This window comes from Podarcis bocagei (assembly GCF_964188305.1).
Source record: "Podarcis bocagei genome assembly, chromosome: 4".
NCBI lineage: Eukaryota > Metazoa > Chordata > Lepidosauria > Squamata > Lacertidae > Podarcis > Podarcis bocagei.
The window spans coordinates 88,517,483-88,538,750 of NC_138128.1; the positions used below are offsets into that span (position 1 = coordinate 88,517,483).

The 21,268-nt window shown below is 41.0% G+C and overlaps 1 protein-coding gene across 8 annotated transcripts in view; it reads right to left on the reverse strand.

Moving 5' to 3' along the window:
- Positions 1–21,268, reverse strand: part of KAT6B (lysine acetyltransferase 6B) — a 92,140-nt gene that overhangs the window by 26,562 nt on the left and 44,310 nt on the right. For 6 of the 8 annotated variants that reach the window (XM_081191500.1, XM_081191504.1, XM_081191502.1 and 3 more), the window contains 6 exons: positions 18,517–19,448; positions 17,456–17,577; positions 16,896–17,011; positions 11,142–11,283; positions 9,614–9,775; positions 7,901–7,994 (listed from right to left, as the gene is read on the reverse strand). In XM_081191500.1, coding sequence (XP_081047626.1) covers positions 7,901–7,994; positions 9,614–9,775; positions 11,142–11,283; positions 16,896–17,011; positions 17,456–17,577; positions 18,517–19,448 — 1,568 coding nt within the window. The remainder of the gene's footprint in view (positions 1–7,900; positions 7,995–9,613; positions 9,776–11,141; positions 11,284–16,895; positions 17,012–17,455; positions 17,578–18,516; positions 19,449–21,268) is intronic. The other 2 variants (XM_081191507.1, XM_081191505.1) reach the window with 2 other exon arrangements.

The following is a 21,268-nucleotide window of genomic DNA, read 5'->3' on the forward strand; positions in this document are numbered from 1 at the left end:
TCAGGAATGCTTTAGTTGAGATTTCTGCATTGCAGGGGGTTGGACTAGATGACCCTATGTGTCCTTTCCAACTCTACAATTCTGTGATTCTATCATTTGTTTGTACGTAGCTGCTTCTAATGACTAGTTCTTGTTAACTCCTCCTTTCATTCACAGAAACACCACAGGGTACTTCTACCAATTTGATCCAGGTTTCAAGCCTCCTCCTTTCCCCATTTCTATGCTACTATAAAGAGCATGTTCAGAAAGTATTGTCTGAGTATTTATTGCTTTCCTTGGAACATTTCCATTTATATATTCACAAGATGGACACAAGAATGCCATGTTAACCATAGTATATTTGATTTCTTTGGTTTTGCCCCAATAAATTCCTTTTGATGTTCTAACATTATACTTTTTATTCTGCATCCAAACAATCCAATATCACACTATAGTAAGGCAATGTATCACATATATTTTTGCAATTGGCAACTTGCTTCTCTCCGTTTGTGCTTTACCGACTCACTGCATGGCACACAGCACCAGAAGAATGAACACTGGTATATCACAACGTCACAAAAAATGGGTAGTGTCCCAAGTTAATGTCATTGGGAGTTTTAATGAACATGGTGTCAGCCATAGATACAGCAGATAAGACATCTACATTCTGAGAGAACAATCCATTAAAAATGGTTTTTCTGCCAGTCATCCAAACTGTTGTGTAGATTCCTGTTCATATTCTTTTAAAAGAAGACAGATGTCACAGAATGAGAAAGTGTATATGAAGGTTGCTTCAACATAATGAGCAGGAGTAAGAAAGATGATTAGTCATCAGGCATCAGTCTGCTTGGGTCTGACTCGGAGCAGTTGCAGGAAAGTATGACATGCCATGGTTTTGTTTTCAAAATCTAGTAACTATTTTTACATTTCCTGTGCTTTTATAAAAACCAATAAAATCTAAGCATGAAGAGTAACAAAGCAGAAAACAAATATACTTTCAGAGCCTTCAACAACAACAACAATAAGAAGCAGCAGCAGCAGTAGTGGGCAAATGATTGTACAAAGAAAAGTTGACTCATTATGTGCACTGAGCATCTCAATGACCAGTTTGCATTCAGAATCGAAAGAATCATATGTACTGAGTGGAAGGTCCTATCCGCACCATCTATAGCTCAAATCTCAAAAAAGTACAACAAATTGTACCTTTGCATGAAGGAACAGCCAGCTGCTTTTGGTTCATTGTTGTTTTTCTTTGTCTACTATACAGCAATGGCATACTATACAAATGACATTTTGAGCAAGTAGGACCAAACCAAGATGTTTGCAAAGGCACGAGAGAGCTAAAAAAAAACAGAGGCAATCACCTCCTGCTTTATGCTGCCCCCTAAAAGTAACCATTCATTCTTTTCATCATCTCAGAGGCTGCACATTTCTTCTCCCTACCTTTGGTGGGATGCTAAGAATGGTCCCAATCTTTGGCAGCTCATTATTCTATTTGGGAACTGTGTTTATTAGCTCAAGCTAGAGCCACTTAGCTTTTCTCCTAGATAGCATGCCCTAGCACAAGACAGAACCTGACTTGTAGGTCTGACTTGCTTTTATAGGGTAGGAAAGCCTATTCACTCTTCTACTTGCACTTCAGTACAAAAGTCATTTTTAATACTTCAATATCTCTAAATAAGAGTTAAAATGGCCCTCTTTGGCAAAATATGTGTGGCTCAATGCCCAGTGCATCATGCTTTAAGCCATGATTTAGCCAGTGTGAGGAGAAAGGAGCTTGACTGCAGTGCATAAAACCTTACCCCAAAACTAATAAATAAATGAAGTTGGATAAATTTCCTGCCCCTACAGAAAGATATGGTCCTTGGAGCAAAGCAGGAACATGGGACATTAGGAAAAGGATCGCTTTGCTGCTCAGACCAGAAAACTAGTCTGTCCCGGAACCTTCAACGGGGTCAGGGATGGTCACAGGGATTGCCTACTGCAGTTGAAGAGGCTCTTAGATGGCATGCCTCATTGTCCTGTAAAGGTAAAGGGACCCCTGACGGTTAGGTCCAGTCGCGGACAACTCTGGGGATGTGACGCTCATCTCTCTTTACTGACCGAGGGAGCCGGCGTACAGCTTCCAGGTCATGTGGCCAGCATGACTAAGCCGCTTCTGGCGAACCACAGCAGTGCACGGAAACGCTGTTTACCTTCCCACCGGAGAAGTGCCTATTTATCTACTTGCACTTTGACGTGCTTTCGAAGTGCAAGGTGGGCAGGAGCTGGGAGCTCACCCCGTCGCAGGGATCTGAACCACCAACCTTCTGATTGGCAAGCCCTAGGCTCTGTGGGTTAACCCACAGTGCCACCCGCATCCCTGTAGTTCCCTATTTAAGCCAGAACTTGATCGTGGAGCACAACCAAATCTTTACCAGATGCTCATTAAACCACAATTTCAGGATAAGATGTGGGCTTTTCAGGAAATTACAACAACAACAATTTACTATTTATACCCTGCCCATATAGCTGGGTTTCCCCAGCCACTCTGGGTGGCTTCCAGCAAAATATTAAAAATACAATAAAACATCAGACATTAAAAACTTCCCTAAACAGGGTTGCCTTCAGATGTCTTCTAAAAGTCAGATTAGTTGTTTATTTCCTCGACATCTGATGGGAGGGCATTCCACAGGGCGGGCACCACTAACGAGAAGGCTCTCTGCCTGGTTCTCTGTAACCTCACTTCTCACAGGGAGAGAACGGCCAAAAGGCCCTTGGAGCTGGACCTCAGTGTCTGGGCTGAATGATGGGGGTGGAGATACGCCTTCATTTACTTGGATAATATATTTAAATCAGCACAGGAAAGCTAAATTGTTGTTTGTTTATTTTTTAAATTTTTTTATTAAAAAATGAAGTTTAACATGCTGTTCTTGCTAGCTTGCAAACGACTTTTTAAAAATAGTTGCCTTTGGGTATTTCCAACTTACAACAGTATTTTAAGGTGCATTCATCATTTACTTATTTGTCTTCCTCTAAAGTATCAGTCAATGGCCACCGTTCTAGACCCAGGACTTTTCTCAATTGTCCATACATACTGAAAGCTGTTTGCATACCTTGATTAGGCAGAATTTCATTCCAGCTGATCACATGTCCAGGACTGTGAAGAGTAACATATGGAGCTCAATTTGGTAGTCAATTAATGAGCATAGTTAGAAATTGAGCTATTAGTGCAACATATGCAAACCACGATGAGGACTGCCATGCTGGTTTTCTTCGCTTCATTATACAGCCTAATGACATGCATTGATGTCCTACAGCGTTCAGTCTGTGTGCCACTAAAGTTGAAAGTCCACAAAATGGAAAGTGGAAGCTGCAGTCTCATGTTTCTGAGATGTGTAGCAAGAACAGCCATTAGAAAACACAAGCAGGCAAGATAATTGTGAGGGGAAATGGAACAAAATCAAGGGAAAATAAAACTGATTACTGAAAATGATTATTGACTTTACGAAAATGCCTGTTCTTACATTATTTGGCCACTCAAATTCTGGCTGTGGCAACATGAACAGTGGGCGCGTCAGGTTCTCAGGTTTGATTCCTGCTCCAATCCGCATTGGTAGAAGTTAAGAGTGGAAGATCTCATATGTATCTCCCTAACCCTGAAACAACTGCTAGAGCAACAGGGATATCTGTAAGCCTGGTGTATGTGCCCAATCTCATCTTCAGGGCGAAAGGATCATCTGAACTGTCTACAATATGAAATAATTCACATAACCCTTGCACTTATTTGAATAGATTGCGGCACGTCATCAAAATATTGTTAATTACTGTATCTAAAGAGACTGAAGGACTATAAGTATCAACACACCAACCAGAACGTCTACCCTTCACACAGCACTGCATTACCCAAGCCAAAGAAATATAATGAAGTGTTACAGTAGCCAAACTTTTTATTAACCATTTACTGTATCTATAGTCTGCATTTCTGCCAGGGCCATCCAGGAAGTTTACAGTTGCAAGTACAGGGTACCTTGGGTTAAGAACTTACAGTGGTGCCCCGCAAGACGAATGCCTCGCAAGACGGAAAACCCGCTAGACGAAAGGGTTTTCCGTTTTTGAGCTGCTTCGCAAGATTTTCCCTATGGGCTTGCTTTGCAAGACGAAAACGTCTTGCGAGTGTTCAGATTTTTTTTCCACTCCCCCCCTTTTTTCTAAGCTGCTAAGCCTTTAATAGCCTTTTAGCCGCTAATCCGCTAAGCCTTTAATAGCCACTAAGCCTTTAATAGCCGCTAAACCGCTAATAGCGCTAATCCGCTAAGCCGCTAATAGGGTTGCTTCACAAGACGAAAAAACCGCTAGACGAAGAGACTCGCGGAACGGATTAATTTCGTCTTGCGAGGCACCACTGTAATTCGTTCTGGAGGTCTGTTCTTAACCTGAAACTGTTCTTAACCTGAAGCACCACTTTAACTAATGGGGCCTCCCACTGCTGCTGCTGCGCCGCCACACGATTTCTGTTCTCATCCTGAAGCAAAGTTCTTAACCCGAGGTTAATATTTCTGGGTTAGCAGAGTCTGTAACCTGAAGCATATGTAACCCGAGGTACCACTGTAATGCAAGTAATCTGCAAACAGGATGCAGCGGGTAAGCGAGGGGAAAGTAAAGTAAATGAACTAATGAACAAAAAACATTTCAGAATGCCCAGGTAGAGTAATCACCACAGGAATGTTCTGGGAGAGAAAGAGCTAATGTGAGACTTTTCTCTTTGATTCAGCCAGTGGAATGGCTGCAGATGGTGGCAACTCTGTGAGCAGAGCAGAGGTCTCTTAGTCCAGAGTTTCCCAAACTCAGATCTCCAGCTGTTTTTGGATTACAACTCCCATTATCCCTAGCTAGCAGGAAGAGTGGTCAGGAATGATGGGAATTGTAGTCCCAAAACATCTAGAGAATCTAGGGAAACTGTGATCTAGTCAAACCCATCTAACCCACCCTCCTGAATTTCTGTCCTGATGAAACTGTTTTGTTTTATGGATTTTTTGTGCTGCTATTGGATTTTAGTGTGTTTTAACTGTTGATCACCCAGGGGACTCTAGTTATACGACAACTGGCTAAATATATAAATCCACAAGTGGATCTTCAAGTCCAGGAGCTGCTCCTGCTCCTTACTTCCCTTGCACCAGAATTTGATGAAATCAGTCAATATTGTCACACAGCACACCAGAGGCCTCCATAGACATTGTGCAAAGCCTAAAAAGTGCAACATAGATGCTCACTATTAAAGCCTTGCAGCACAACCCGGAGAAGCCTCCACTACATTACGATTTTGATGATTTTACTGACGCCACCCCTCATTAGAAGCCTCTGCTCATGAAGATCAAAGCCCACCATAGCTTATACCCATAGATTTGGAACCCTCCCCCCCAATATATATATATATATATATATATATATATATATATATATATATGTGTGTGTGTGTGTGTGTGCAAGTAGTCATGTTGTTCCACTAGAGCACGGGTAGGCAAACTAAGGCCCAGGGGCCAGATCCGGCCCAATCGCCTTCTAAATCTGGCCCGCGGACAGTCGGGGAATCAGCGTGTTTTTACATGAGTAGAATGTATCCTTTTATTTAAAATGCATCTCTGGGTTATTTGTGGGGCCTATCTGGTGTTTTTACATGAGTAAAATGTGTACTTTTATTTAAAATGCATCTCTGGGTTATTTGTGGGGCATAGGAATTTGTTCATTCCCCCCCATATAGTCTGGCCCCCCACAAGGTCTGACGGACAGTGGACCGACCCCTGCTGAAAAAGGGTGGGGCAAATTAAAAAAAACAGCACAAAACTTTGATTAGAACTCAAGATGTGCTTAAATATCCCCCTACCTCCATTACATTCTCAATTCATTCTTCACAATAGAAATTTTAAAGTAATTTTTCAGGTGGAGCAAGTAAATTTAAACAAATTTCATCTAAGCCTTTTCAATATGATGCAGATTATTGCTTTTCTTCTTTTATCTTTCTGGCCTTATCCCCCCTACCACAATTCAATGGTTGAAACCAACTGGGGGGGGGGCAACCATCATCCCACCACAAGGATGTCACTATGAACAACATTCTGTCATAATGCATTGTCCCCATTGTGTTCTGTCACAGGAATGCAATGCTGCACAGCAAGGAGCCAATGCCTTAGCAAGGTTCTTTGGGAGAAGTTTGGGAAACCCTTTGCTGTTTCGTATTTGAAACAAGTATGATACAATGCATTTAAATTCACCTGCACCCCATATTAATATAACCTTGGCCTTTTAGCCCCAAGCCTCCTTCAGCTTCATTTTTTTTAAAAAAAGAACCAGCTGAAAATCACAAAATACTGAGCTACCTTTCGAGTTTCACAGAACACTCTCTCAGGTTGGATGTAAAAGAAGAAGTGGGAGGGGAGAAAGGAAAATTATGTTGTTGGTAAAAGGTTGGAAACCCTGTCTGCAATATATAGTAGGTCCTAGTGAGTCTGGAACCTTCTCCCCTTCCCAAACGTAGCTTGTGCCTTGGGCTGCACCAAAGCACGCTGGGGCAAAATATGTAGTTGTTCAGATCTCTGTGAATATCCCTTGTGAGAGAGCAGGGGGGGGGGGGGAAGGCTGAAGTCTTTATACCAATATGGCTGAAGACAACCCCAGGGAGTTCTAGGAAGGTAACACTCTTCTCTATGGGAATCCTTCACATTCTGGGTGAAGAATTCACTGGACATCTAGATTTAGTCCTCCCAGTCAAGTGAAGCCAGAAAGATGCAAATTTCAGGAACCAGAAAAGCCTTGCAGAAGCTTGTCCTTCCGTCTCCCTTAAATGGGGGATCAGTGGGTGAGTTTGCTGAGGACACACATCTCCCCGAAAATGGGTGCCTGCTGTGACAACTATCTGCCAATACTTGCTGTGGCAGAAGAAGCAGAGGCTTGAAGGGATGGGGCAACCTGCTTCTATCATGAGCAGGAAGCATAACACATAAAGTTTGAAGCATCACCAGCAATAACTCATGATGGGCAACTGCCAAGTAAGAAACCCTGTTGGCTGCTACCTCCCTTCTTAAGATTTATATTTGATCTGCTTCTTAATCACCTTGTATGTTCCTCCACCGAAGAAAGCCAACCACATACAGTGCTATATGTTTACTGTGAAGCTTTAAAAATAATTGGGTACACTAACACATGGCTTCGAAAAACTGGCTTTCATAGCCTTTCTCCAAACTATAATTCAAAGTTCAGTTCAAAATGTCAATGAAATCATTGAGCTGTGGCGCTTGCCTGTTGAATTATACTATTTGTTTTATCAAATTGTTTTTTACTGATATTGAAATATTATGAATAGCTCCAACATTTTTAAAATTATGTCAGATGGGCAACTGCATGATGAAGAATACAAGATATAAACCCTGAATACCAATTTATACATTGTGCAGCAAATAGTAGCTTTTACTTCAGAAGTGAGTTAATGACATTCTTTTAAAAAAGGAATAATAAATTGAAACATTACGCTCTCTCATCATAAGCATTGTTCACCTAAAATGTACTCCATGTTAATAGACTGGGAAACTAGAGAATGCCTTGGACTAACACCTTCCTTTGCTTTAATCACAAATAATTGCTTCTCTTTGTACTAATGAGCAGCACAAAATGAATGCAATTTAGACAATTCATTCAGCGTAATAGCTCTGAGAGTTAATATTACTGCAGAGAGACACATTCTCAATTTCCTGCAGTACAACAGAGGCACTAGATTTTTCACTTGAGGGAGCTTTTCTGCCACTACGCAAATAGAAATAGAAAGCCCATTATCTAGTGATAAAAAAACGAACAACAAAACAGGTTAAATAAAGTTTTTATGTAGCTGTATCCTCATAACCACCATCAGCTCTCAGGGTTATGACTGTAAACAAAGCCGCTCACTTACTGAAATCAATGAGAAATCTTCCAAATCCTTGCCTTTGGTACTGGGGCATGATCATTATGCAGGAGACATTGTACTTCTGCTGGCAGAGCTTTTCCTGGGGGAAGGAGAAACAGATCAAGTATGTCAAAACACTGCTGAAGTGGGCAATTCCATGCACCTGCCTCTGCCTTTGTAAAATAGCCCAGTAAGGTAAACAGGCAGCAGGTCAATACGAAAATAGAGTAAGCCCCTAGAAAGTAATGTCGCTGGTGAAGTAGAACAGCAAATCAAATGTATCTTCCAAAAAGATTTATTTTACGAGATGGCACCTCAGAAATTAACAACAGAAAAATCCAAAAGGAACTGCATGAGTGAATTTCAAATCCAGGGAGTGGAAAGAAGGCATTTTTTCTCATGCTGCCCTGACTTTTGTGTCAGGAATGTACAAAAGGCAGATGATACCTACATGTTTGCTGAAGACAGCAGTTTGGATCATAAGTAATGGCCACATTAAAATAACTTACTGCTTTTTGCCAGCATTTCATCTGTCTCTCAGCAAATACTTCTAACTGACAGAACTGTTTATCTAAAGTAATATTTGAAGCACATGCAGCTTTCATACAGTCAGGTGCATCCACCTTTGAATACCAAGTAAATTTCCATCAGAATATGGCACAGACCAGAAAGAAATATAATTTGATGTCTACAAAAACAGCAGGAGGAAAGATTAAACCGGCTCCTGAAAACAAAGGCAAACCCAGTAAGATGCTAGTGTAGTGGGATCTTCAGGGCAGTTACGTCTATCAGGCAGGGTGCCTGGCAAGGTGCAGGAAGGTAAGAAGCAGGAGTCACGCTGGCAAAGACACCCCAGAACTCTCCTTGAAATCCAGACCACATGTATGGGGAGACTAACAGGGATAACTCAAAATCTCAGTGCCTCTGCACCACTAACCACTATGCATCAACAGCTGCTACAAGCCAAGATGGCTGCTTCTTTACAGGGAAATCCTCAAAATAAACTCCAGTGTAACTTAACTAAACCTCCTAGACTGTCTCACTTATTCAAGCTGTCTTTATATGCACCTTCTATCTTGTCTCCTCCTTTGCCATTCCTACACTAGGCAGGGCTGTGGCACTGGGACCACTTGAAACTGGCCCAAGGCTCAGTGACAGATCCCATTCCACAGTTTGAGAAACATTTAGAATAAACAACCAGATACAAGACAGACTGGAATTAAAACTTGGCGTGGGGAGAGCACTTGCTGCCAAAACTACAAACTATTATTAAAAGATGAACATAGAGCAAATTATATATACATGACTATGTAGACACCGAGTATACAGGTGGTGGAATCTCAAGAGAAAATCTTCAGACTAAAGACCTTAAATTTTCACTAAACAACAATAAGAGAAAATTGTCATAAAAGGCATGATGAGATGCTATACTACCTGAGTAACAAAATAAGTAATAACTACAACAAAACTGGAAGTGCCAAACGAAACAGGAGATCTGTCACACCTGATGGAAACATTCTAAAGTGAAAAAATATAGTAGAATGATAAATAAAGCCCAAGAGAGAATACTTGAGATCTTAAAATGATACTGGCATCGTATTTGTTTGTAATCAGAAAACAGTGTTTGCTTCCGATTGATATTATGCATTCCAAATCAGCAGTGTTACTGCTTTGGCACAAAAGGAAGATATTCTCATGATGTTAAGATCAAACTTTTACCTTGGAGAAGTACCCAACTAAGTGGCATCCTTTTTCATCATTCTTTGTGAGAACATAGAAAAGGAATGGCTCAACATCATAATATAAGGTTTTGTGGTCCAGAAAGAGCTTTGCTAACAAGCAAAGATTTTGGCAATAAATTTTGCTCACATTCCCATCAACCTATGGAGGAGAAAATTTCCCATATTAATATTTAAGTATGGAAGTGGATCACTGCACATAATATTTAAAGTGAACAAAACCAGATTTTTCTCAGAATCATATGAAATATTAGACCATCAATACATTTTTTTACAAGTAACTTGTAAAACTTGTAAAATATAATTTTGATTTATGGCATTTCAAAAGTTTATTTCCCTCTAATTAAAGATACAAATTTGTGAACATATCATTAAAGATATGCTAAGCTGCTGGTTTTTGAAGGCGTTGTACCAGATGGAGGATAAAGCAAGTAACATTATTCTAAGTTTCTGAAGTGTCAAGTCTGCAAAGAGGAAGTTACTTTGGCATTATATACACACAGAAGTTGTTAGATACAAAAGCAAATACTATTTTCAATGAAAAAAATATGTTTCCAAGATCAGTTGAAAATAGTGTCACTTTCAGATTTATTCTTCACAAATTACATTTCTTTGATCCTAAATACATGGACAGAAAGATCAAAGGATGTAAAATAGCTGCTGCTCTTTACTTTGTGGAGGGAAGGTTGATACTTCCTTGTGTTCTTTCATAAGCATGCTTCTACATTTAACGAGTATCCTTCTTCCTCAATTTATCTTACTTGCTTTCCATCATTTACTTTGTATCTTAACATACAGTCTGATCCGTACAGCAATAGATTACACAACACAGAATTTCTTTTTACACCGACTACTGGTCTGAAGTTCCTACCACAATTCTTCTAAACTATAGAATTTCTGTCGGGGATGAAAACAGATTTCCAGTATCAGTGGTCTTCCAGTGTTCTAAAATAGTGGGACAGGTTTACTTGGGAAAACAGGAATCTTTCAGGAGAAGATGGGAAATCACACTAAAATCAAAAGTGTACCTCCTTGAGCAACAAATACCATATTTTTTGCTCTATAAGACACACTTTTTCCCTCCTAAAAAGTAAGGGGAAATGTGTGTGCGTCTTATGGAGCGAATGCAGGCTGCGCAGCTATCCCAGAAGCCAGAACAGCAAGAGGGATTGCTGCTTTCACTGCGCCGCGATCCCTCTTGCTGTTCTGGCTTCTGAGATTCAGAATATATTTTTCTTGTTTTCCTCCTCCAAAAACTAGGTGCATCTTGTGGTCTGGTGCGTCTTATAGAGCGAAAAATACGGTAACTCATGGGAAATGGGCATCCTCTGGGGCCAAGCACAGTGTGTGTGTGTGTGTGTGTGTGTGTGTGTGTGTGTGTGTTTGGGTGGGGGGATTAGGAGCACCCACATTACAGATAGCTGTGGGTGGGGAGATTAATACATTTACTACATTCTTACTCTTCAACTAGCCTGCAGTACTACTAACGCAAATAAAATGCTTCCTACCTCAAACACTGAAAGGTCCTTCCTCCTGTAGATTTCATTGGCTGGAGGATGAAACCAGCCACACTTCTTTGCGTGCCTTAGCAAAATATTTTTACTTTTCATATATTTAAGACAGAATTCACACAGGAAAAGCTTTGATAGCCTGTTAAGTTTAAAAATCAGAGCAGTTAGTATACAATTCTTTGTATTTTAAAATGCCAACATTCTTAGTCAACCAGAGCACTATATGTATTAAACAAGCAAATAAAACAACAAGCAAGCTTAAAGCATATCATACTTCATAACAAGTTGCTTATTATGAGGCTGGAGTCATAACAATTCTGTTGAGGTATTTCCAAGTGCCCATAAATTCTAGCTGGACTTGGGAGCAAATTTAATAATAACAATACTACTACTAATTATAATAATACTACTAATAATACTACTACTACTACTACTACTACTAATAATAATAATAATAATAAACCAGCTGTGAAGTCAAATCCCATCATAACTGTAATGGGTATGAGTTACTTGTGCGTAAACTGCCGCCTTTCTAGGCTTAATTGCCTTGGTTAAACCATTCTGACTGCACAGCCCATCTCCGTGTGGCTGTCTCAGTCGCTAGCCGAATCTGTCTGTGGGCGTTTCTTAAACCTTTTCCAGCATAGAAGCTGTCTGACTCCCAGTCGCCTCCTCCTCTCACTGCGCGGGAGTCTTCTGCGCAGGGAGGGCGTGGGTAGTGGAGCACCTGTGCTCTCCTCACTGACGTCCAAAGAAGAATCCCGGAGCTCTCCCTCCGCTTCCCCCATTTGCCCCCGTTTATCCCTGGTGTTGCGTTGATTTCCTTCCTCCTCTACCGAGCTGCTCCTCCCCCTGGTGCTGGGTCCTTCGCCCGCAGAATCTGGGAGCCTCCCCTTCGCCTCTCGCTCTGATGTCAGTTCCCTGACAATAATATTGGAACATTATTATATGCATTGTGTAAACACATCAATGTGTTCTGAGTGAAGTTATCTACAGTATCCATAATTCAGCCTTTATCTAAATTAATGAACACCTGAATTGTTTAAAAAAATAAAACCTGCAATTAATATTTCAACTTGTTAAATGACTTTTTATTAAGATTTTCCATAATACAGTTGCATTTACAAAAGATACCAAAAAAGAAGGTAAACAGAAAAAGGAAAGAAGGGGACAACTAAGATAAAGAGAAGACAGAAAAATAGAAAAATAAATAAGCAAGGCAACAGAAAAGAAATACTCTGATTTCCCATCTGCCAGTCACATAAAAGAGAATATGATTATTTAAAAACTTTGGTCAATGTGAACATCTACCACTTTCTGTTAAACAATATTTCCTACCACTTAAGGTATCTCAGAATCATTTATTTCTTTTTCTCACAGAAAGTCCAAGACTAATTGTCATTCTTAATAAATGTTAACCATATTTTTTCCCTTTAATTTAACTTCGATTAATTCTCACCACCACTACTCCATATTGAATATAATTCTTCCTGTCCATGTCCATATTACAGTCTCTCCATTGTGCTTGCACATTGAGCCGATATTCCATTTTTTCTTGTTGTATATCCACTTGTTCATGTCCAATTCCATATCCTCAGTTCCCTTTCTTGTTATAGCCCATTTCCTGTTGTATTATTCCATTTTTGTTTCTCATTAGTTTGTGTCCAGTTCCGTGTACAGTGGTACCTTGGGTTAAGTACTTAATTCGTTCCGGAGGTCCATTCTTAACCTGAAACTGTTCTTAACCTGAAGCATCACTTTAGCTAATGGGGCCTCCCACTGCCGCCGTGCTGCCGGAGCACGATTTCTGTTCTCATCCTGAAGCAAAGTTCTTAACCCAAGGTACTATTTCTGGGTTAGCGGAGTCTGTAACCTGAAGAGTATGTAACCCGAGGTACCACTGTAGTCAGTTCCATTTCCTGCTGTATTCTATTTCCTGTTGTGTTTACAATGGTATTCCGATCTCCTCTATGACCTTCAATTTTTTGTTTTTTCCCCAGTCTTTTTCCAGAGGCAATACCATAACTTTAATATCACCATTCTTTGAATTCACACCAAATCTGCTAAAACTAAAGAAAGGCCAGGAGTGAAATCCCAAAGCTTTTTTTGCCTCTCAGCTCCATCAACACTATGTCCAGATATTTCTCTAAATCACCATTTGTAATCTTATCTTCGAATTCTCCGAATTCTCCATTTTCATACAATGATGATTCCTTCAGTATGATTTCTTGATCCAGTCCTGCCAACCTTTCATCAGTTTGATCTGGAGCCTCTGCATATTCCCCTATCTTATATTCCTCTGGCTCACTTATTCCATTATTGTCTGACTTGCTCTTCAACATTCATCTGATCATTCTTAATTATTCAACTATCAACTACTGAACAATACCAACAGTCACTGGTTGGTGGCGGTTCCAAGATGGCAACAGCTTAGCAAGCTGGCTTCAGAGCTCCGCAGATAACAGGAATGTAATTAGTGTCAATTGCTACCCATGGAAGTAAATTTTCCTCTTTGTTTAATTTTCTACTTTTAAACTTACCAACCTACTGAGATTCTATCAGCATCTTCTTATCTATGTTATGAGAAACACCTTGGCCAAGTTCTGTGAAGTATCCTGGGCAGGCCGCCAGCTGCTAGCTATTAACTGCCAGCTCCCTTTTATACTTTGTTCCTGGAACTCCTGGCAGTCACCACACAGAGAAACTCTTAAATTGAACAAACTGAACACTTTCTATTTTTTCTCTTCTCTTTGGTTAAGGAAACCTCTCCTAGTTTACACCCCACTGCAATACTATGCCTGCTAGTAAACGCAACAGGGACCCAGAGGAGGCAGTTCTCTCACCGGCTCCCAAGCAATCTAAAATGGAGGACTTTTAAAAACAAATCTGCTTTAACAGTTCCAACAAAAAAACCGGTTTTCTCCCCTTAAAGAGGATTGTGAAAATGAGGAGGATACTCAAGGTGAGAGTGCAGAACTGGATCCAACATTGGGGCAAGTTGACCCTGTGCCTCTAAGAGAGGAAGGAATAACAAGTAGGGAGAGCACCCGAGGTATTGCCTCTCAAATAACCCAGTTATCCAAAGAGGTCCACAGTTTATCAGTTAAAGGCAAGCAGGCACTAACAGAACACCAAAGCACCAAAGTGAAATGGCACAACAAGAACAGACCCCTAAGCTTGACATAGAATGCGCAGAGGCTTTTAAAACAAACTCTTCTTATTTAAGAGTCTTCCAACCAAAAAAGATCTGCATGACAATTTGTGGAAGACTAGATCAAGCTCCTAACTGGAAAGGTGTCCAGCGTTCCAAATAACATTTATCAGACTTACTTGGTATTGGATTTACAGAGACTGACTTAGTTGGGACTGAACCCTTGAATACCAAAAATCAAATCCAAAAATTATGTTAACTTTTTCCTCTACTAGACTGCCCTCACTGATTCACAAGCTGAAATTGTCAAGCAGAGGAGTTTTTCCAACCCGGGTATTTCACAATTCTATTGTTGCACCCTTATGTAAGATGAGGACTGGTGCTACAGAGGGGCCCACAAAACCAAGGCCTGGATCCCCAATGGAAGTAATGACATTGCAAAAGAAAACTCGACAGGAGGGGAGGAAACAGACACGCCCGAGTTGAATTCGCAGAATCATGCCCAACATCAAAATAACCCGGTGAGCCAAAAGGAACAGCCAATTCCCCTAGACAATCGTCTTCAGGAATCTGAGCACTGACAATAGACCCAATGGCCACAACAGAACGATAACTATAGAACCACCGGAGTACGGGACAAAGATGAGATATTTAGATGAGGAGGAGTCAGGAACCACGCCCAAGAAATCCCCGCTGGTGAGCAATTTGCAAATAAAAGGCCCAGTGAACACAAATGTGAGTACTTTATGAAATGTGAGTACTTTATAACGACTGAAATAATCGAACATCTGGATCATTCCACTAGCATCCATGTTGCCTCAAAAACTGGGCAACTGAGTGTACATTGGCCAGCAATTGACTAAATCACTGTAAAACAATTAAACTTCTCTCATGGAATGTAACAGGGTGGCCGAACAAGACCCAAGACAGTGATTTCTGTTCTACAAACACATGATATCATCTTCAAGAAACTTGGGCAAAAGAGGGCACCATGGTTGAATTGAATTACAGGGTTTTACAAGTTACACTCAACCAGCTCTTAAAACTGTAAAGTATGGAAGGCCTAGCAGGGGGGCTGGCAGTGCTGGTGTCAACATCTCTTAATGTATCGATTCAACAGTGTCCCTCGCTGACCACCCCTAATTTTTTTAGTGTTGTCCCTTTCTGATAGTCTCAGGAGAAATACTTACCGTATCTGCGTGTACATACCTCCAGTAAAGTCTTGTGGGGAACTGAGCTCATATTGGGGAAAGCTTGACCAACTACTCGAAAGTATAGACTCTCTGTCTCCTAACCCTCGGCTTGTCTTGGGAGGCGACTTCAATGCCCGGATCAGCCTTGTTTCCCCACAAAATACAATATTATCTGGACTGAACTGGGAGGACGAACCCAAAATCTGTCAGAGGGCAGCAATGGACACCACCTCTCTAACCGCGCTGGGAATTATCTCTGTGAACTTATAATTAAGCATAAACTTTTGTTATGCAATGGGCACGGTCAAGGGGATCAAGAGGGTTATTTTACTTTTATCTCCCCCAGAGGATTTACTAGCACCATAGATTATATCCTAACATCCAATAATGTGCCAATTAACCGAGACACCTTTAGGATAATTCCCAGAGCTGGGACCACTTTCCACTTGAGTTATCTCTGACATCATTCATTTCTCCTGCCTTCCCTAAATTATTGGATGAAACGGAATATCTGATACTTGGAAATAGGAGGTTAAAATGGAATGCACAGGTCCAAGAAAAAATGCTAGGCTGTAAGAGCACCACTGCGAGAAAGGTTTTTTTTAAAAAGAAAAGGAGGTGGTGGTAGAAGTCTGCTGATTTTCAGGTAAATCTCTCCGCCCCTCCAATTTTGTTTAACTTTTTCTCTTGACCCCTTCAAAAATGGATGAAAATATAGACCATTTTTGAACACTGAGGAACTGGGGCCCAATTACAGGCAAAAGTAGAGCATACATTACGGTGAGCACATTGATGGCAAGTGCTTGAGCCATCCCTTGACACGATATAGTGAAATAGGAAGCTATTTATTATCAACATTACTGTTTGCAAGGCTTGTCATATTCTATCCATGGCAAAACAGTCTGTAAATGTTGAACTATGAAGTTTAAAATTTTGGCACCAAGAAAAATAACAAATTACATTTTACTAATATGTGGATTTTCTAATTGCGGACACTTTGAACACTGCTGAACTCTTAATTATTTATGATTATTTTTGATATGTTTTAAGAGAACTATCTCAAGCTCCATGTAGAAAGAAAGGGACGTGCATGAAGTAATTTGGGGGCTAGCCTTTTTTTCCTTAGCCACAAAAGGGTGTGTACAAGGCATTCTGTAGCTAAACAGGCTTATCTGCAGGCAATATATATTTTTAATCTTTGATTTTTTTGGCAGTGCCAAGCCGATTTTACAGCAACGTTCAATGATAATCTGCAAGCTAGGAAAGAAAGAGAAGGGAAGTTATAAAGTTGTGGTTTCACTGCATGTCTGAATTTGAGAAGCTTTGCAAATAAGTTGTAAAGGAATCTTTTTTGGAGCTATGAGATGGTGTTTGTCATAAAACAGTTTATAGGTTCATTCTCCTTACCTTGCATATTCTTGTGGGTAAGGCGAGGAGTACCATGTTTGGATCTCATATTTCCCAAATTCTATCACTGAAGGGTAGCGTCCATTTGTTTCTCCGCCATTTTTACAACCAATTTTCTATTAATCACAATTAAAGAACAAAAGGTTTGAAAGCGCAACAGAATTCCCCCCCCCCCATCACATTTCACTAGTAAGGCTATTTTTGGGGTATTACACTATTTTAGGTGTTAGGTGGAGAGACATCTGTTTACAGAGGAATGAAAAGTAGCACAAACTATCCACATCCTTAAAAATAAGGACTTCTATCAAGGCACCCAAGTGCTGTGAAACTTATTCACTCTGCACCATGCCTGAAGCTACATAGAGAACTTCCCATTCAAGTTTACTTTTACCCTAATGAGATACTTGGGTTCTAGATTAGATGTATACCATTATATACAAACTAGCCTTAATAAAAGGGGCATTAAGCAGAACTAAGCCGTCAGCACAATTTTCTCCTCATATCAAGCAACAAATTAACGTATCAGTACTGTTCACATAGCTGGCACCTGTGAACCTTACCTCCATTGCAAGTTCCTGGGCCTGCTTAAACATTTCCAAATCTTCTTCTGTAATAATATCCTTGCTTCCCACCAGAAACAGATCTGAGTTTTCTTGTTTGATGCTTATTTTGATTTCTGTACCTGTTGTTTAAAACCAGCAGAGAGTTTATTCACCACCATGATGCAACAAACACCTTTTGCAATCAAAATGTAGCTCCCAGCATTTTCTGAGTGACTAATGCTTTAAAATCCTGCTTCCCACTGATCTTTCCAGTTGACGTAGCAAATCTTTATTATTATAGTATCTACGAAAACATTTGCAGATTTATTTTAAATAAACACAGCCAGGACAAACAGCAGCATTTTCTTTCATGCCCTAACTTAGAATTTACACTCTACTCCTACCCAATTAAAAAAGACATTTTGAATACAAAACTATATCAAACAACTGATACAGCAGCATAGATTTCACATATCCTAACCATATATATGAGCCTCTAAGAAAAAGAAAACAAGCTTTCAACACTAAAACAATCTTAGGCAAAACTATTTGAAACAGATTAGAAGAAACTAAGGCAAGGAATACAGACTTTTGTTTCTTCAAGAAAAAAAGGAAAGATTTATTTAAAAACTGGGAAGAGTAAATTTCACAGCAGTACAAATCCAGTGTTGTGTAGCAGATGGAATGTGTCATGGAAAAGCGATGGAGGAGAGGGAAATGAAGAGTTGAAATGGTCATCCTAATAAATGCCATCAGCACTGTGGCCAGAGAAAGGGCAAGGGACAGCATGGAGTGGCTACCAATATGCTACTACAAAAGGCATAAAAGCAACATTATGAAGACATTGGGGTGGGGGGGTGCTAGTGCCACTACATATGCAAAAACTGACAAACAAGGCGGTACAGCATTAGTCGGAAAAACAATTTGGAGATTTAGTCAGCATTAGTTACAAGGTCAAAGTTCATTGCTTTTGTATGAGAGTGAAGTCAGAAGAGAAGTAGCCGAGACCTGTGTGACAAAATAAGAATTTGGATTTGGACGGGACGCAGGTTTGGTTGGCGCTTTGACCTGTTGCTTACCATCATCCTGATCAGGTTTAATCCTTCCGTCTGCCAAGTTCCCCTTCCCTGGTGAGGGGGTCCCCATCTGAGGGGTCACTTTATACTTTAATCTGCCTAGAATCCTGCGCTTTTTAAGGAAGGTTGTTTGCTTGAAGTGACCAATTGCTTTAAAAGCACGTCCTCTAGACATACCCCATCCAGAGGCGGAGGCATGAGAAATAAACCTACTTCTAATCTCTTTCTTTCCATAGAAAGCAGTTTTAGACTTGGATGTGGAAGAAAATGCTGCTTTACGACGCAAACGCTTGGGCGGTGCATAACTCGGGTGCCCCTTTTTTCGAGAGTGTCCCTGAGTGGAATAAATATGAGAAAGTCCATCAAAGAGTCCCTTTAGCTGACTGTTATTAGGAAGGCTGCTAAAGGAGGGTGCGCTTGACTGACTGGAGGAGCTTTGGGGAGAGTTAGAAGAGATGGAAGTGCTGGATTTTTGTGAACTGGGGCTCTGACCAGAGATGGGGGTTGGGGGTGGAAGTGAAGAAGGTTTTAGCTTTTGTGTGGTACCTGTAGCCAACACATGAGAAGTACATGATTGTTTCTGAGAGGCCATTTTCCTTGGACGATAATGCTTTGAAAAGTCTATTATTTCACCTCGTGATCTGCGACCATCGGGTGACGGTGTAAAAAACTTAGTAAGGCCATCAATAAGCCCTTTGGTTTTCTTGTTAACGTTAAGTGTAGAGGCAGGTATGTAGGTGGAGGTGGTGGTGGTGATTTTGGTGGCGGTGGCACCAGGCCGGGTGGGGTCTGTAACAGCCAATCTGCTGCTTGAATCCTTCACAGATGCAGCATGACCAGATGAAGGTGTGGTACAGACTTTAGTCTTTTGACCCCTACCAGGTGACCCCCTTCCTGTGAATGCATTCATGGATCCTTCATCGCTGGTTACAGACCTAGCAAAAAATATGGAAAATTTTAAGCAGTCAGCATTAACAAACCATAAAAATAAACAATAGCAACACTGCATATGAATTACTCGTGCTACTTTGCTTAAATTCTAAACAACATCCTAACAGCTAAATACTGCTGGTGAAGCCTCATCAAATATAGATATACATATTAGTTCAAAACCATCAGAATTATATGATAGTGACAAGAGTAAATGATGGTCGTCAGAGTGGTCTGGGGGTTAAATGCTTTAACTAAGGCTTGTGTTCAAACCAACTAAGCCATCAAATTCCTGGGTGCTTTGGGGCAAGCCACATTCTCAATATTTGTCATAAAACAGTAAATATAATCAACGGCTCCACAGAGTTATTCTGAAGACATGAAGCACAAAGGCTGTAAAGCACTCTGTCTATTAAATAAGTACTATAATAAGTGCAATTAACCAGTGCAGTTGCAACAACTGTGCTCAAACAGAAATACACATCTCCCCCGCATCTCCTCTCCTTCTTTAACTACAGTTAAAGAGACTGGTCAGCCTTAGGATTAACAACTGTAAAGGCAAACTATTATAGTCACTCATCACAGCCCTTTCTCACATGAGTTCAGTTACTGGAAACATTCTAGGGCTCCAGCCGAGGAAACTGGTATTGCTCCACTAATCTTATATGGAACAACTAGGAGCTGCCACCACAACTTTTACTTGCTCCATTCGTTAACCACCCACCATTTTGCCACCCCTCACCCACCTGACCAAACACCTCCCCCACAGCTTGCCCCAAAGCTCACCCCAAAACCCCATCCCCTTCTCCCAGAGCTCATCCAAACAGCTCTTGTCTCACAGCTTATTAAATGTTTAATGGAGGAGGGTCCAAACTACTCTCTGAAGCACCTCCTTTAAATGTCACTCCTTCAGCAGCTCACCTGGGCTTCATCATTTAATGGAGGATAGGGATGTTTCAGACAAATGACTCCCCAAAGCATCCCCACCCCCCTTAAAAGTCATGGGAGGATGGTGGGAAGTGCTTCAGAGAACAGTTTGGCAAATCGCTCTCTGAGGCTCCTTGGCCCATTCAATGTTGCTCCTTCCTCAGCAGCTTGCCTGGGCTGCTCACCATTTGCAACACTTGCTTCCTTGCCTGCCCGCCATACTCTTGTCATGCTGCAGTTGATGCGGCTACTTATTGTCAGCTATGTGAACTACAGTGGGACCTTTACAAAAGTATTCCCATAAAGCTGTAAAAGAGGAAAAGCGGGGAAGTACAACAGCAATGGCTAAACCTTGCAGAAAACATAAACTCCAGAGAGAGAAAGCTCCCTGAAATACCGCCAGTGCTTTTTTTCTTTTTAAAAAATATATATGTTTAGGTGTACTCTCATTTTCCTACTCATATTGAAATACTGCCCCCAATGGGGACTTCCAGGTTGGCGCCATCGGCAATGGCGGAATTCCTGACCAGGAGGAATTTGCCCCGTGGGAAATTGGGTCTGGCTGCCACGGCGAAGGCAGAGACCCGCAAAAAATCACAGGCGGGAGAAGCCTGTGAACGTGGGATTCGGCGGGCACCTTCTGCGCCTCCCCTACTCGCGGGGAAACCCGTTTTCGGGGCTCCGGAGCGACGTGGGGTGAGGGGCGCGGCGCTTCGAATCGTCTGCTTCTTCCACGGAGTGAAGCCGCACAGCCGTTGCCAGAGAGCGCTGACTTTTTCATGTGGACAATTTGACTTTAAAGTAATTACCCGTGAGTAGAGCTGAAACGGAAGAATTGGATTTCTAAAAGTATAATTTGGTATCAAAGCGGGGAGGTCCAAAACAGGAAGTCCGCCTT